Consider the following 16833-nt stretch of genomic DNA (forward strand, 5'->3'; position numbering starts at 1 on the left):
ATACTGATGAATGTTCAAAACAAAGCACTTTGGCAACTTACCACCTATGTTTTAAAAAGCTTAATAAGCACCGTAACTCTCATGATATCATTTCTCGGTCATAATCGGTTGTTTCCGTGAACGGCCGACTGTTGAGTGACGGCAAATGCTGCGGCTGCAAGGCATTGTGGGGCAGCATTTTCGCTTCTCCTGTCAGTTAGGGAGGTCCAGTGGTTCCTAAGCTAAAGGAGGTTATAAAGGAAGTTTGAAACCTCCTTTCCTATCATTCTCATCATTCTAGAGAATTCGAACGGCACTTATCATGGCTGCCACTGAGGGACTTCCGGGTCATTTCACTCCTTTAGGAAGGTTCCTAAGCTAAATGGACTATTCGACTTCAGCCATGATATCCTTCCCATTTAGAAAAAAGCTACATTCCTCTGACGCCTACTAAAGTTTCACTTGCTTTAACATAAGAGTAACACACTTTTCCTACCTGTTTGTGCATCTCGATGTTGAGTCCATACGACATTTCATAGTACTAAAGAAAAACAAAGATCAATGTTGGGTCAAACAAACGTGTAAAACACACACATACACATAAAAACACACACATGGTCAATGGGACTCACCATGACATAGTGTCTCTGCATCTCAGTTTTATCACTGGCCAGTTTTTCACACTCCATTTTCAGACTGTAGGCAGAACGAAACATTATGTTAGTGTTTAAATGTGAAAGATTACAGAAAAACACCTACAATTATTTATGGCTTCAAATGAGGACAGTCTACAAGATACATTATGTTCCAGGTTTTCTCACATGAAACAAAAAAATTCAATCCAGACAAATGACCTGCATATAACTGAGCCTGGAAGTGACTACAACATTTTAAAGTGTATTTAAAAATATGAGTGCAACAAAGAAAGAAAAATAAGTTGCTTGGATGCCACCAGTTTCCCCTGCAGACACAGATACTTACTCAGCAGGTGCAGTGCAGTAATTAATGGATCAATAAACCACCACACAAACCTCATCATATATTCTTTACAGTGTGAGGGGATGCCCAAACTGCACCATCAACAAAAAGCAGACATATGTGTGGTTACACAAAAGCCTAACTCTTCCAAACGTTGTCTTTTACTGGAAAGCCTCAACAAATTACAACAGCAAGCTTTTAACTGTGTAATCTATGAGACAATGGTCAGGTATACACTGTTGCAGGAAAAGTTAGGATGCTGACGAGCCAAATACAGACAAATTGAGGCATTTCTGCACGTGACAAAATATAAAATTATAGATTCAAATGAAACGACTTTAGATATACAGTGTTTTAACATGAACATTAATTTGAGCTTGATGATGATGTATACAGTTGTTTTTATCAACGAGAAGGTTGACAAAGTTACTCAGCTAACAATCTAAATAGCGACACGTTTCTTTTTACACAATATATATTTCAAAAAGCTTTTCTAGATATTTCAAACTATATTACATGTGACAGGGGTTTAAGCTCAAAGAACATTTATTTACTTTCTTCTAAATAAATCCTGACTTCCATAAAAGGAGAGTACTCAAAAGAAAAATTACGATTGCTAAATATGACCAACTCTTTATTTGTTTTATTACCAAAGTGTCTCTCTGCTATTTGGATTTCATGCATTTGCAATTTGATCACAGTTTAACGCATGGAGCCAGCACTATTCTTGTTTCAGCTCATTCAGCTCAAGCATTGGTCAGCGCTGGTTCATCTCACCAGGTGATTGAGAAATAATTACAAAGAGGCCAGAAGTGGGCGATTATTATGCATTGGTATCAAGCGTATGGCTCTGCCTCCAAGCAATGTATTTCACACTTCATCATGTTGGGTAAAAAGGTATTTCACACCACTTGCGTTCGCAGAGCAAGACGTGCATACAGAGGTTGATGGGCTGTACCATGGTTACTCTCCAGTAATAGATGGAGCAAATGTTAAATGTGCCCCCATGTTGGATTGAGGGTTGGAAGACAATCCTTTCATGGGATCCCCAAATGGTTATTTACCTCAAACTATGGTTTATTCCTCAATCAAATTCAGTTTTCTGTCTTGTAATTCATGTCGTTGTGTCATGCATTTCCCAAAACCTTTTGGTCACACTGTGATTCATACATGCCTGGTACAAAGGAGGTTGACATCACAGAAGTGACCATGCTCATTATAATATTTCATCCACAATAGTTGCATGGACCCATAACAACATAATTGAGCTCAATACAAAGTTGGAATGCTTCATGTGTATTTTTTCTGACTTTTGGAGGATGAGCATATTTTTCAATGACAAGTTCCATCCAAACTCTCACCTGTGATACTGGGCTTGCAGGAAGTGGAACTCCTCCTTGATCCGGTCGCAGGACTCAGTGACGGTGAACTTTAACGGCTGTCCCGGCTGGTGGGGGACCTCGACCCAAACCAAATGGCATACGGAGGGGAGGAGAGAGAGACGAAGAACTGAGCCAACTTAGTTCAGTGTGACGACACACACACAAATGTACACACACACACAACACACACACACACACACACACACACACCACACACACACACACACACACACACACACACACACACACACACACACACACACACACACACACACACACACAACTGGATAACAAAAGGCTCCACTGTGATACGGATGGCCTTTTGGTTTCACTCAGTCTCTTTACACGTAAACCCACGCACACTCACAGACACACACAGCTGCAGCAGTTTGACAATGAGCGCAATTGTCCGGGCAAGCGCGCAGTGGCACGGAAACTTGATCTAAACTGATTACGCATCAGGCGCTCGGCTGTTAATCTGCGCTGTTTTGACATAATGCCTTGGCTGATGCTGCTCCTTTACTTACCGGATGCCGTGCCGGGGGGTACATCTTGCTCAGATCTCGAATCATTAAAATGTTTTGCAAAGTTCGTCTGCATAAACAAAAAAACAAATTGTGGGAGCAGGGATCTTTCACTGTGCGTAAAAGGTCAGTCACTGGCCGGTTAGCGGGTTAGGTGCAGGTTCCGTAAAGAAAGGAAACATCCTGGGACATTTGGCTGGCTGCCATGCTTTAAGACAGTATTATAAAAGTCCATTCAATGTGAAAATCGAAGCAGCAGTTGTCTCGGTGTTCTCCAAGAATCTCCAGCGCGTTACTGCACGCGCGCAAAGCTTAATTATGTCTCTCTAAACTCACTACGATTTTCTACTAAGCGTCGACTTTTGACATATCGCGACCTTGCTTGTTCGCGAAAGAGCTTCCCCACGGCGTCCCGTGGTCACGCATTTATCGGTTAATTTCCTTCAGCCTCGTTGATGTTGACATCCTCACACAGCACCGGCGCAGCGACCACCTCACAGACTGTACAGCCTGCCACCGCGAAGCCAAATTTAGAAGCAACCAGTCGTACGAGCGCAATTACATATTCACAACAATTATATGAGCCCGTAGCGTGACGTCGGGACGTGTAGTTTAATTCATATCAGTCGATAATAAGCACTACAGATGTGCGTCTGCTGTAAAGAACTACAACTTCCCAGCCATTCCGCGAAGCTCCCTGATCCAATGGTGTGTAGTCTGCAGGAGGAGCGACCACTAAAGACAGCCAATAGAAACATATGAGTGTACATACTGGACTCCATCCTCCTGCCAATCATCGATATGTTGTCCAATCAAATCCAACAGGAGGCAATTTATGCAGACTCCCCACGTGGGGGCTCAGTCTGGTACTAAAATATGTCACAGGGATTAATCTGGAAAATATCTGTTGATTTATGATTTGTTTATAGAGACTTCCAGGCAGGAGCAAGCATATGGCCCCGAGGTGTCTCATATGTGTACTGTTTTTAATTGAATCACCTATTAAAACAGTCTGTTAATATGTTCACAGATTGCACTCACAACCCTGCAATTAAATTCTCATTGAGCTCCCCTCTTAGGTACTTCTGCCTGCTTGGATAGGATGTATACTGTATGATGTAGTCCTAGGGGTAGACCAAATATTGTAAATACCTAATGAATTTACATTTTAATTATTATTAATCTTACAAAGTGCAGTATAAGGACAGCTCAACCCCCCTTTGTCTGAGGATATGTGTTGGAACATATTTTAAGTTTTTTTAGACAAATGCACCTGCAGTTTGGCAGTAGCCTATTTACGTAAAAGTAAAACTAAAGTGTTACAAATTAAAGTCCTGCATAAAGCATTATCTTATGTTTCTATTGATATATCATGTGTTAATAGATGTTATAATGTAAACCGATTTAGCACCTTATTCTATTGTTTTTATTTTTGATGTATACAGTTACCTACATTTCTTATTATTATAATATCTTACTCTTAATCTTGTGTTTCATGGTCTCTTATTGCTGTTGCTGCTATGACACCTGAATTTGCCTATGGGGATCAATAAAGGTTAACCTTATATTATCATAAAATACTTATTGTATTTTATGTTGCATTCATAGTCAGAATATGCTAAGAGACTAAGGCTTAACAAAATGAAATACATGTTGGTGAAGTAAGTAAAATCATTGCCTATGAATTTGCAGAAAATGGAAACATGAAAGTCTTGTAAAATGACTTAAAGGAGGATTACAATCATGACATTTGTGTTTAACCTGTCTACAGTAAATAAAATAAAAACATATTGGTGAGTACATTTAAATAGTTATTACATTAAGATTAACTTCTCTCCTTGTGACGTCACCCCATTCAAAGTGAATGGGCAGACGCGTTGGAAACCGTTTTTGAAGCTGTCGAAGCTGTAGTGTGGACGGGCCGTCAGAGACACAAATCCGTCATCAGTGAGTGAATACAGCATGATTGACAGCAGACATTCTCAGCAGTGAGTAGATGTTTAGTGTAGGTAGAGGAAACACGCTGTTGCTGGGTCAGCAACTCGCTTAACCACTGCGTTCATCATTTAGCTGCACTAACTGACTGTGTCGAAAATTAAAATCTTCTAGCGCATAACGCTTCATATTTCTTCTCTCTTTCTCTGAATTTATTATCACCTCTCATGACTGTGGATGAGATCTCTTATCATTTGGTTGCCTAATTGTGTCTCAAAGCTTCCGCTTTAACAGGATAAAGGATGACTTCTATCATTGTTTCATCATTTTTTTTGTCATGCTCAAACACACGAGCGTACAAATGGTTATCCACAATATGACACCACATCAATCCTCGGTATGTCTGCCTCTGTCTCTCTGTCTTTCCTGTTGTCTCTGCCTCTCCCTCATACATACACAGGATTGTGCACACATACACACGGCCTCAGCCATTCAAATACACATCTCTTTTTACCACACATACAAACTAATATCTCAGGTAAGCACAGGGCCTAAAGTGACCTGCTGTCATCTGCGTGAATCCACTAAGGCTCGAGAAAGGTAATATCATGCCCTCTCTCTTTCCCCTCCAAGGGTTGAGGCGTGATGTGGTGAGGTGAGGAGGGGGGTAGGTGAAGAGGAATAAACATATTTATTTGCCTGCGCCCCTCTCTGATTATTTTGCCCCTGCCTTTTGTTCCAGACCTTATGAAACCCAAATGTCAAGTGAGGCGAGGGCCTCATATCGAGCCCTGTCAATCACACCCCTCTGTGCACCTGAAGCCCTGACGCCGGATTATTGGCTTCAACACAAGGGCTGCCATAGCCGCGAGCCACGCTGCCTCAGGCGATTCCACAGCAAGTTTTTTTTTTTCTAAAGAGGAACTTCATTTGGCAGCTGATGCGCAGGAGATTGCACGGGAGCGGATTTTGAGGGTAGATGGTATTGCAGGCTGGGTGCGTGTATGTGTGTGTATTATGTGGGAGACCGAGTGGCTTATCGAGGGAGGGGGGATTAAGAGAGAAGAAGTGTGGGCTTGAGTTGGGGAGTGGGTGACGAGAAACCTCGGCCTCAATACATTGCTCAGTGCACTGATCCCGACTAGCTATCATCACCTGCACATATGTCTCTTAATCTCTCCCTATCCAGTCCTCCCTCCTTTTACTCTCACAGACTCTCTCTCTCTCTCACACACACACAAACAAATATATTAAAAAAAGATAAAACAGGCCACTGACATCTTTCTCTGACAATGACCCTGCAATCTAGTGTGTGTGTGTGTGTGTGTGTGTGTGTGTGTGTGTGTGTGTGTGTGTGTGTGTGTGTGTGTGTGTGTGTGTGTGTGTGTGTGTGTGTGTGTGTGTGTGTGTGTGTGTGTGTGTGTGTGTGTGTGTGTGTGTGTGTGTGTTGGGGAGTTAAATGTCTAACTAATCATACTTCAGAAAGCATTAACCACTGGTCCATGTTCTTAAATCTCCTGTCCTTACATCGAGCTGCGTCTAAATCCCACATGCTCGCCCCTTTAACACATCATTAATCCCCGGTGGCCCCCCCTTTGAACAGGGAGCTCGTGTGAAGGGATAACCAGGCCTCCTCAGACACAGAGACGGAGAGGCGGAGGCAGAGTTGGATTTACTCCACCAGCAGGTTAATCCTGCCCCCACACTGAGTGAACGGAGGGAGGCGTTTGTGTGCGTTGTGTGTGTGTGTGTGTGTGTGTGTGTGTGTGTGTGTGTGTGTGTGTGTGTGTGTGTGTGTGTGCGTGCGTGCGCATGCGTGTGTGCGTGCGTGTGCGTGCATGTTATTGGCGACAGTTAAGAATCGGCTCCATCGCAGTAACGACTCTGGGGGAACATCAGCATCTGGTGCTCAAAGTCATCCAGACCCCCAAAAGGAGCATACAGATTGCTGCCATTTCTTTATTAGATTACAAATGGATAGAAGCAAGTGTTTGTGCTGATAAAAACCGAAGTAGCACACAGCAACCAGAACACAAACGGCCGAGACACTGAAGACAGAAAGAGGGAGATAGTCCTAGAAGAAGCTCAATTAATTAACAGGCAAGCAGTGATGCGAGAGTGAATGAAAAAAAGGAATCCCAAGGGCCTAAGTAATGCAGCGAGCTAATCATGACACCAGTTTGTGGCAGACATTGTACTCGTAAGTCGTAATTTAATTATGAACGGATATAAGGGCATTCATTTTGCTAAGGTAAAGTATTTGTTAACAATTAGAACTTCTTCTATGAAGACCAATTGTATACTCAATGTGTTTATGTATGAGCCTTCATTTATCCCACAGGAGGAGTTTGAGAATCCCAATACATTGAAAAACACATATCTGCTTACTATTACATAATATTGTATCACGAACAATATATTACTAGTGTATGTACTTTTGTAATTGCTAGAAAGGCAAACAAAGCAGGAGGCAATCTCTTGTGCTGAAAAATTAAGCAAATGCAGAAGTGCCCCTCGAGGCTGGCTCCAAAAGCGAGTCACTTTACAGCAAAATAAACATGCATGGGGAAAAACGAAAGGCTTCTATCCTCAATTCCCTGTCCTTTACAACTGTACGGGGATGAATGAGGGTTATACATAACTAAGGGTGTGGCCACTTTGTGTGACAGGTGGGTGCCGTCACAGGTTGCTAGATGCTAGCTGTCTTCTCTGCTTGGTAACTCGGGCCAACCTAAGCTATAGGCGCTTTCACACCAAGTACTTTTCCCAGGAATAGATCCCGGAACTTTTATTTCCTGTCGCGTTCACACCGGAATAAGTCCCAGAGGGAGCCGCTGACGTCACTTCTTCTTCTGCTTTGGGTTTACTGGCAGGCCGCAAACAATTTCATGGCGTATACTGCCACCCAAAGTCCCCGGCCGGAAGTCCCCGGAGTTGGAGTAGAGTTGGGGTAGAAGCCTTCCAAGTAAATCACCAGAAGCGCCGACACACCTCCTCATCACTCCACCGCTCCCATGTTTTCTTTTGTGTTGCCATAAGTTAGTCTCTCTCCGTTGGTGTGCTGGGCTAATGCTATTCCTGGGAAATGTACTCCGGTGTGAAAGCGCCTTATGATGACGAGCCACTAAGCCCATTTTTGGACATGGCCGTATAGTTTAGTATAATGTATCACATTCACAAGGCCACAACAAGGCTGCTAACTTTTCAATATAAAAAGTCCTTGCCTTTGTCTGCTGTGCATAAGATTCTCGGATATGCAGTCAGACATTAAACATTCTGTCTCCTCTTCAGTCTAAAAGACTAATCAGACACTCTGCAGGGATCTGGCTGCTAACCAGGACTAATTCTGCCTCCTGCTGGCTGGTGACACACACTGGGACAGCCATGATTGGCTGTTTAGCACCAGGGGGTACACCTCTGATTGTCTGCTTAGCATATTTTCTCCCCTCATTCTGATGGTACATGCTAGCTCTGATCCGCATTGCATGGCACAAAGTATACAGTAGATGTCCATGTTTGTATGTGTTTGTGTATTTGTGTTTTACCTATCATGCCACACGATTGTTTGTGAATACAAAAACAATTTCACCAAGCTACATGTTACATACTGTCACCAAGCTACATGTTACTTGTTAGACGCTTTTATCCAAAGTGACTTACATACTCAGTACTGTGTGGACAATCCCCACAGGAGCAATTTGGGATGAAGTGTCTTGCCCAGTGACACAACGACATGCTGACTGCAGTGGGGTTTGAACCTGTGCTCCCCTGATCCGAACACCTACGGACAACCCACTATGCCACGCTCCCCTTCCCCCCCTCTTTTATTGTTCCCCCTCTCTTCCTCTCTTTCGCTGCAGCACAGATCAGATAGAATGTCACCTCTACAAACTGCCGCGGGCTAATTAGCTGTTAGCCATGTTTGTGTTCTTGACTGATGACAGGATCATTTACTCTGGTCTCCAGCTGGCTCTGTTTGTCTGAGCCATCTCATTAGCATGGAAAATTAGTCCCACTCAGTCAGGGTCTGCCTCACCCAATGAGAAGTGATTGGAATGCAAATCAATCAAGGGGGCGGGGAAATGGAAATCACTCAATTGTGGTGAAGAGGGAATTATAAATATTGTGTTAACTTTTATTTTGCAGTAGATTTACCAAAATCATGGGGACTTGTTTGCTGGAAATTAGAGACAAGAGTGGCAAAGGTTAAGAATGAGCCAATTTAGGGTGTTATCAGCTACCTTATTAGAGAGAGAAACAACATTCAAGTTTGATGCCTTGCACTGTTGCATTTGATTGTTATAGTCTGAGGAAATGGACAATAGATTGTAGGGACATTATTTAGAATTTGAGAGTTTAATTCCCGTAAAAACTTCACTTTATTTCCAATACTGGAGCCCATCAACAGCAGCCATTTATCAAATCAATGCCAGACCAACCAGGTACAGTATAAGTCTGGATTAAAAAAATAACATCCTGGGGGGGAATTTATATATATCAATAAATGAACAAGGTTCAGCATATTAACAAGCAGCATTGCCTGGCAAAGGAACCTTGTTTGTCATCATTGCTTCGTATTTCTGCTAAGTGAGCCGTTAATACATTCCCGGCGTAAAACAATCTCTTTAATTTAATATTCTGTCATCAGGTTTTTCTCCTCCTCAGCAGGAAGTTATTGATCACGCTCAGGGCAGCTTTTACAACAAGACAGCTGCAGTTTTTTGCAAATCTGTAGGTGCATTTACATTCTCCTGTGCATGTAGATGGGTGTACTGTATGACTGAAGTTGGAGAATGTTTACAGGAAGCATATAGCTTATGTAGGAACACACACAGTCTTTTTTCTGTCCAACACAGAACAACAGAGGATGGAGCCACTGGGGTTTTCTCTGTACATTTATGTTGTTAGAGGTGCAGGAGGTGTCTGTCTCGTCTCTTTTTTGTGTGTATTTTACTCCTTCCAAGTCAATCTCTGTGAAGCTGCCGCTATCTCCCGTTTCATTTGTCGACAGGCCTGGCAGCAGGGAGGGGGGGAGGGAGGAAGGGAGCGAGGTTCGTGGCGGAAAGAAGGATGGAGGTGGAGAGTAGGAGGGGGAGCAGTAATGTAAGAAAATTGGAGGATTAGACGGCGAGCCCTCTTCCTGTCTGCTGCAACCCCCCCTCTTGTTCCTCCTTCTCATGCCTCCATCCAACCCTCAGACTATAATAACACAGGCTGACATACTGACGCCCCCCCCTCACCCTCCTCCCTCCTCTCTCTCCGTTATCCCTAACAGATCTGTCATGCCTCCTCTTTCCCCTCTGCTTTGTTTCCCTCCTCTTATTGCAGGTATCTAAATCTAGACTTTCTACCTCTTACTTCATCTTTTTTCAGTTAAAAGCAGGATTAGCTCAATTTGTGTGTCCCTTAGCCTTTATCTCACTTTCACTCTCAATTACATTGCTCACCTGCTGCCATCATCAGCTTCTCTAGTCTCTGCCAAGACCTGTCTTTGCTATAAAGGATAAAGGATAGGTGTAAGATCTCTATATCAAAGTTTAAGGCAGATTGTCACACTATGTTTGCAGTAAAGAGAGTGGAGATGTGGCGCTGACACGAAACAAGGCAAAGGGGTATAGGGGTGGTGGTGCTGGTGGAGGTGGAGGGGGGGATGTGAGCAATGAACGGGAGTTTCAGAGTGTACGTACAGGGGTCTGAAAGGGCCTAAATGGATCTGTGACTGGACTCTCTGAGGTCGTCATCAGCCCAGATTGGAGGCCATTAGGGCCTATTTAAAAGAATTACTTCCAGGATGCAATCAAAAACCCTGATAGGTAATCAATGGCAACTAGATCAGGGCACAAAGGCAGTCCATGTGTCTCAATCAGCCACCATTCAGCAGGACAGGGAGATCAGTACTGGCCAGAAACGGCATTCATTTTCTGTAGTGCATGCACACACACACACACACACACACACACACACACACACACACACACACACACACACACACACACCACACACACACCACACACACACACACACACACACCACACACACACACACACACACACTGCACATTATAGAATACCTGAGATACATGCATGCACATAAATACACACTGTTAGAAAAGCTTACAATCACTTGGACAACACTATGCATTGCCAGCATATCGGCACACGCACGCACGCACGCAAACACACCAATGACAGAAAGTTTATCTGGGCATGTTACTCTGATCTGCTCCCAGACAGCTACCAGGAGGCATATACTGTAATGCCTCCAACACCACCCCCTGAGCTTTAGAAGAAGAATTACAAGACACAAAAGAGAAAAATGGAAAGAATGATAGAGAAGGAGAGAAAGAAGGTGCAAAAAGGCGAGTGAGAGGAAGGAAGGGGTAATGGGGGAATAGGTAAGAGCAAAGGAAGGAAGGAGGCTGTGGACACAGAGGTTGATTTATTAGACCTTTCTTGTTAACGGAGCCCTCTACACTACATATACACACACACACACACACACACACACACACACACACACACACACCACACACACACACACACACACACACCATCCTGTGAGAGTGATGAGTGGGGAGAGGTTGGTAATGCTGCTCAATGATGCGTATGGCGTTTAGTTCAGTATGAGTGCACCTGCTTCTCCAGCCATGCAGGCTCAAAATATGCCCCGGCAGGCGGACACAGACAGAGAGAGAGAGAGAGAGAGAGAGAGAGAGAGAGAGAGAGAGAGAAAAAGGGGACCAATGGCACAAATGTGGTCAATATGCCTTGTTCATAAACAGAGCACCCGACACACTGAGGTACAAAATTAGCACCCACGTTCAAGCTGGAGGGACCTCAGGGTGCACACATACATATGCAAACAGAGACAGTCGCTCAAGAATGTGCAATAACTCAATGTATTACATTTTATACACCAGCGCATATAAATGCGGGAACACATATACCAATAGGAACAATAATAGTCCTGACATGATAAAACACCATCAAGAAGGGGAGATGAGACACACTGCGCTCTCTGCAATAAGATTACGGCCCTCAGTAGATTTGCCAATGGGAGTCCCCAGTATAATAAAATCAGATTAAAGTACAATCATATTTATTTCTAGTATATACAATATATCAAGGTTGCTCAGTAGCTCTTATTGTGAAAAGGCGAGCCTGTGTGTACTCTCCTTCCTCTAAGTTGACGTTAGGCTGTGTTTAATGAGCTTCAGGTGTCAAGGAGTCGGGAATATAACAGGATCTGTTGGCGAGGCTTATTGATTTATTGTTTTCAAAGAAGTTTTTGTACTTTTGTTATTGCCTGGCTGTCACACGTAATGTCATTTCACAATCATTTCAGGTGAATAAAACTTGAAGGACGGTCTGTAAATGTGAGCGTGTGATTGCTCTACTGCTGGATAAAATATTAGAAAATAACATGATTCAGAGAGGTTAATCTGACTTCTGGCACATAAACAGATCTCCTGCTCTGGGAATAGGAAGAGGTGTGGAAACATATGCAAAGATTGTAATTCATAGGGATTCAGAGGCGCTTCGGAATTAAATTGAATCATTTTTGCCACCATTAAAACAACTACAACCAGGTCTTCATTTGCCAACCACCCCCATACACACTGTACACAATTATGAAGGGTAAACAAAAAAAACATGAAACAATTTCTATAAAGAAGTATGTCATCACACAAGAGCTGGAACTACAAACATAGCAGGTCAAGTAGCCTGAAGTGGTTAACTGTTGTACTATAAATGCATGAGTAAAGACATTTTGGGTACAGATGTGTTTTCCTCATTAATAGAAAAAAATGAAGATAAGCTTCAATATTACAAAAAAATGGGATGCAAAACATTTCTATATCTTGATCAAAAATAACTTTTTCAAAACAGTAAACATAGTTTTAACTGAATGCCAGTAATCGCTCATGTGGCTAAGAGGCTAAACACAAAAGCTACTCAGCTACTCCTTTCAGAAGAATGAAAGTATGAAATCGAAAGTCTAAATTACAAACACTGATGGCTTTATCCGTTTTTTTAAATCAGTATAACTTCTTTAAAGCACCGTCATCAGCCATAGGCATGATGGTGTATGCAGGGTTATTTCACCACTCTCATTCTGCACTGCAGTGTTGCAGGTCACCATAGAACACATTTACTCACTTTGGAACGTTGACTGAGAATCTCTTTTCCCTCACTACTTTTGAATTCACTGAATAGAGGCTCTGTGCACTCTGCCCCCAGCCAGCTTTGAGCTTATGCAACCAGCTGTTTGCCTGCTTTGCTCATCCTGTCCAGGGGAACCAACTGTCTAAACAGCACTTGTATCATTGGACTGTTGAGGTTGTTATCGGAGCCTGATAATACAAAAGAGGTTAAAAGCCCAAATAGATTTGACTGATTCCACCGGAGGTAGGCAGTTTTTGCTAATCTAGGGTTCCCATGTCCAACCAAAATGTCTATCCATTTAGCTACAGAATGCTCCATCATGTTCACAATCTAAGAGTTACCTGTGTTTGCTACTTTATTGTGCCGAGCAGCAGGAAGGGTTCAATTGGTAGTAGAGCTGACTTCTGCTGGTAGAAAAAGAAGCAGATGAGAGTGCTAAGAATGAAACAAAACAATAGGGCTGCAAAACCAAAACAAGCTGAAAAACACTAAAAACGCATAGATCTGAAAGGAGTTGGCTAGAGAGACTAAACACATTAAAGCAACCATTTACACATGTTGATTTGACCAATGGTTGATTACAGCAGCTATAACTATAATTTCCTTGGTGTTTTTCAGGATTATCTGCAAATAGAATATGAAACAACAAGCCAGAGGCGATTGTATAATATCGAAATGTACAATGCATCTAAACTTAATATTGTCAGTGCACTTCAAGTTCAGGGTGATTTCAACTCCACTAATTATCCTCAAATAACTCAAATGCTGAACTGAGAGCTCAATTTTTTCAGCGGTCCTCTCGCCCACACGACTAGATGTCCCTTCCCTCTGCGTAAATGCCACACAAATATGAGTGGCTCCAGGTTTGGCAGGCCAAGATAGTTGGGGGTTGTTGAAGAGTGCAATTCATATGCGTGAGTGCTGTGTGTTGGTGCGTGTGTACATTGTGTGAACAGAGAAGTCATCTTATTTACCCACCTTGGTGTTAGGGGTGGCCATCGCCCGCCCAGCTAAATGCCATGCAAATGCTGCCGCTGCCGTCAAGCTGCCAATCATAACGCTTTTGGCATTCACGGCATGCCGCAGGAACATTTACAGCGTCTGTGATCTTTACTAAATGAGAAATAACCCTAGACTGTCCAAGCTGGCCGCAGCGTTTAAACTACGCTATCCCCATATTCCCATTGGAAAAGTGCTTTGAAGTGAAGACATCGAATTGTGTCAGAGGAATGAAAAAGAAAACAAAGGGGGCTGGAGGGGAGGTGGGTAGATGTGTGGGTGGTAAGGGAGGTATCTTACTCCCATGGTACAGCCTCATTATGATGATGTGATTTGGTGGAATGGCAGCAGCGGCTCTCGTCACTAATACCAGCTCCCCTGAGCCACCAAACAACGTTTTATTAAACTTCATGAAAGGCTTAGCTGTCCAATTTATGAGCCTGCCTGCTGAGGACAGGAGCGTGCAGAGACAGAGGAAACACTGCAGCACTACATCAAATGAGATTACACAGAACAAAAAGTTTTACCCCTGACAGTTTTTCTCTCGCTTTATTCTGAAATGCAAACACAAGAAATGATGTCAGATTGTTCTTACAAGAAGTGAAGGAATTGGATCAGCTCGCTTACTAAAAGGCGTTCCTTTCATCATGTATTTGTGGAAACACTCGGGTTAAAGGATCTCAATATCCTTTCATAGAAGTAGAAACATAAGACAAAATAATATGAATGATGTACACACGTAAGTCAGGATGATTCAGGATGACATTACTTTGTTAAATAAAATGATCTGCTATTTGCATCATGGCAAATGCATTATTATCAAAGTGTAATTACTCTTATCATACACATCAGAAATCAAGATGGTGATGGTTGTTTAAGATGAGCTGATACCCTGCGCTCGGATGAAGGCTGTATTTGGGTTTTTCAGAATTGTCTACTACTGTATGTTTGGCGAGTTAATTTATGGTTTACCGACGGTGGTTGCGTCTCGGATACTGCATTATGGCTGCACAGATTACACATCAATCATGATTACACACAGAAATAATGCCCACAGAGCTGTGTGCAACCCACTCCTGGTGACAAAAATGGGCCTCGTTAACTCCTGTGTCTTTTCTGACATTCTGTTATCAAACACTGACAGACACACACAGATAAACAGGTGCATTAAATATTCACTAGAGTGTTTACGTTGGCTAAGAGACAGCAAGGCAAAACACACACCATCACTCACACATTAACATAAATCCCCAGGCAGTAATTAGTCCTGCTGCCCCCCCTCATGTCACTGAGCTGAAGGTGAAAATTCAATTTATGTGAATGCACTGGTCTCTTATCGTACATTAACATGTCGGGGTCACAGACAAAGACAGGTGTGCTCACTCACACTGACATTTCATTTCATTTCATTTCAAACCTTTATTTAACCAGATTGGTCCCATTGAGATCATAGATCTCTTTTTCAAGGGAGAGCTGCAGCATATAGGTTCCACATGAAACATAAAACAATAAAGGACATTATACATTATATTTACAGGATACATAGTTATAGACATTTACAAGTGCCCATTGTATCGGCAAGCATTTCATTTACCCTAGCTTTAAAAACATGCAGAGGAATGAGATTGCTCAGTTTCAATTCTTGCTGAAGATTGTTCCAAGCAAGTGGAGCTGCGCACATAAAAGCTGTCTTACCTGAGACAGTCCTTGCTCTTGGCACATCTAACAAGACCACATCATGTGACCTCAGACAATAGCTGCTTGCAACTCTCTGTGTTATCAGCGAGCAGATATAATACGGGAGTTTACCCAACAAAGCTTTATAGATAAAAGTGTACCAGTGACTGAGCCTCCGTACAGAGAGAGATGGTAACCTGCCTTGGTATACAGTGTACAGTGATGAGTAAGCGCTTTACAATTTGTGACAAATCTCAGAGCATTGTGATACGCAGCATCCAATTTGCTCAGGTAATTGGCAGGTGCATTCATATAGACCAGATCCCCATAGTCCAGCACAGGTAAAAAGGTCACAGTGACTAGCCTTTTCCTGGCCTCAAGCGAGAAACAGGACTTGTTTCTGAAAAAGAAACCTAGCCTAACCCTCAGTTTTTTTAGCAGGTTATTGACATGAAGTTTAAAAGTGAGACAATCATCAAGCCAGATACCAAGGTATTTGTAACAGGCAACAACTTCAAGTTTTGTTCCTTGCGTAGTTACAATATCTAAAACAGGCTCTGGTGTCTTTTTAGCTTTTGAAAAGAGCATTACCTTGGTTTTATCCACATTTAAAAGAAGCTTTAATTCAGAGTGCTGAGTCTGAATAGTGTTAAAAACAGCTTGTAATTTAACAACAGCCTCTTTAATGGAGGGACCTGCACAATACATTACAGTATCATCCGCATAAAAATGTAAAGTAGCTTCATCCACATATCACCTACACTGTTAATATATATGGAGAATAACAGTGGTCCTAAAACAGAACCTTGTGGTACACCATTAGAAATGTTTAACCACTCAGAAGACAGCCCATCAAAGTGAACACATTGGGACCTTTCAGAGAGGTAGTTCACAAACCACCCCACTGCATGGCTGGATATGCCTATACTGAGTAGCCTCTGCTTTAAGATGCGATGATCAACGGTGTCAAACGCTTTAGAAAGGTCAATAAACAGAGCTGCACAACTCTGCTTATTATCTAAAATACTAGTAATGTCATTTACCACTTTCATTGTCGCAGTGATGGTGCTGTGTTTATTTCTGAATCCTGACTGATGTTTTAGACAGGATATCATTTATACATAAAAACTCCTTTACTTGTTCACTCACTAAGCGTTCGAGCACCTTAGCCCGAACTGACCAATTTAGAGATTG

The 16833-nt window shown here is 42.5% G+C and overlaps 1 protein-coding gene across 2 annotated transcripts in view; it reads right to left on the bottom strand.

Annotated features, from left to right (window-relative positions):
- LOC117452151 (transducin-like enhancer protein 4) overlaps positions 1-3363 on the bottom strand; it is a 33296-nt gene extending 29933 nt beyond the window's left edge. For both annotated transcript variants that reach the window (XM_034090627.2, XM_034090626.2), the window contains exons 1-4: positions 2867-3363; positions 2319-2404; positions 612-675; positions 476-520 (exon numbers count right to left, since the gene is read on the bottom strand). In XM_034090627.2, coding sequence (XP_033946518.1) covers positions 476-520; positions 612-675; positions 2319-2404; positions 2867-2911 — 240 coding nt within the window. In that variant the 5' untranslated portion in view covers positions 2912-3363. The remainder of the gene's footprint in view (positions 1-475; positions 521-611; positions 676-2318; positions 2405-2866) is intronic.
- Positions 3364-16833: the final 13470 nt, after the last annotated feature.

The sequence above is a fragment of the Pseudochaenichthys georgianus genome, chromosome 9 (assembly GCF_902827115.2).
Source record: "Pseudochaenichthys georgianus chromosome 9, fPseGeo1.2, whole genome shotgun sequence".
Lineage (NCBI taxonomy): Eukaryota > Metazoa > Chordata > Actinopteri > Perciformes > Channichthyidae > Pseudochaenichthys > Pseudochaenichthys georgianus.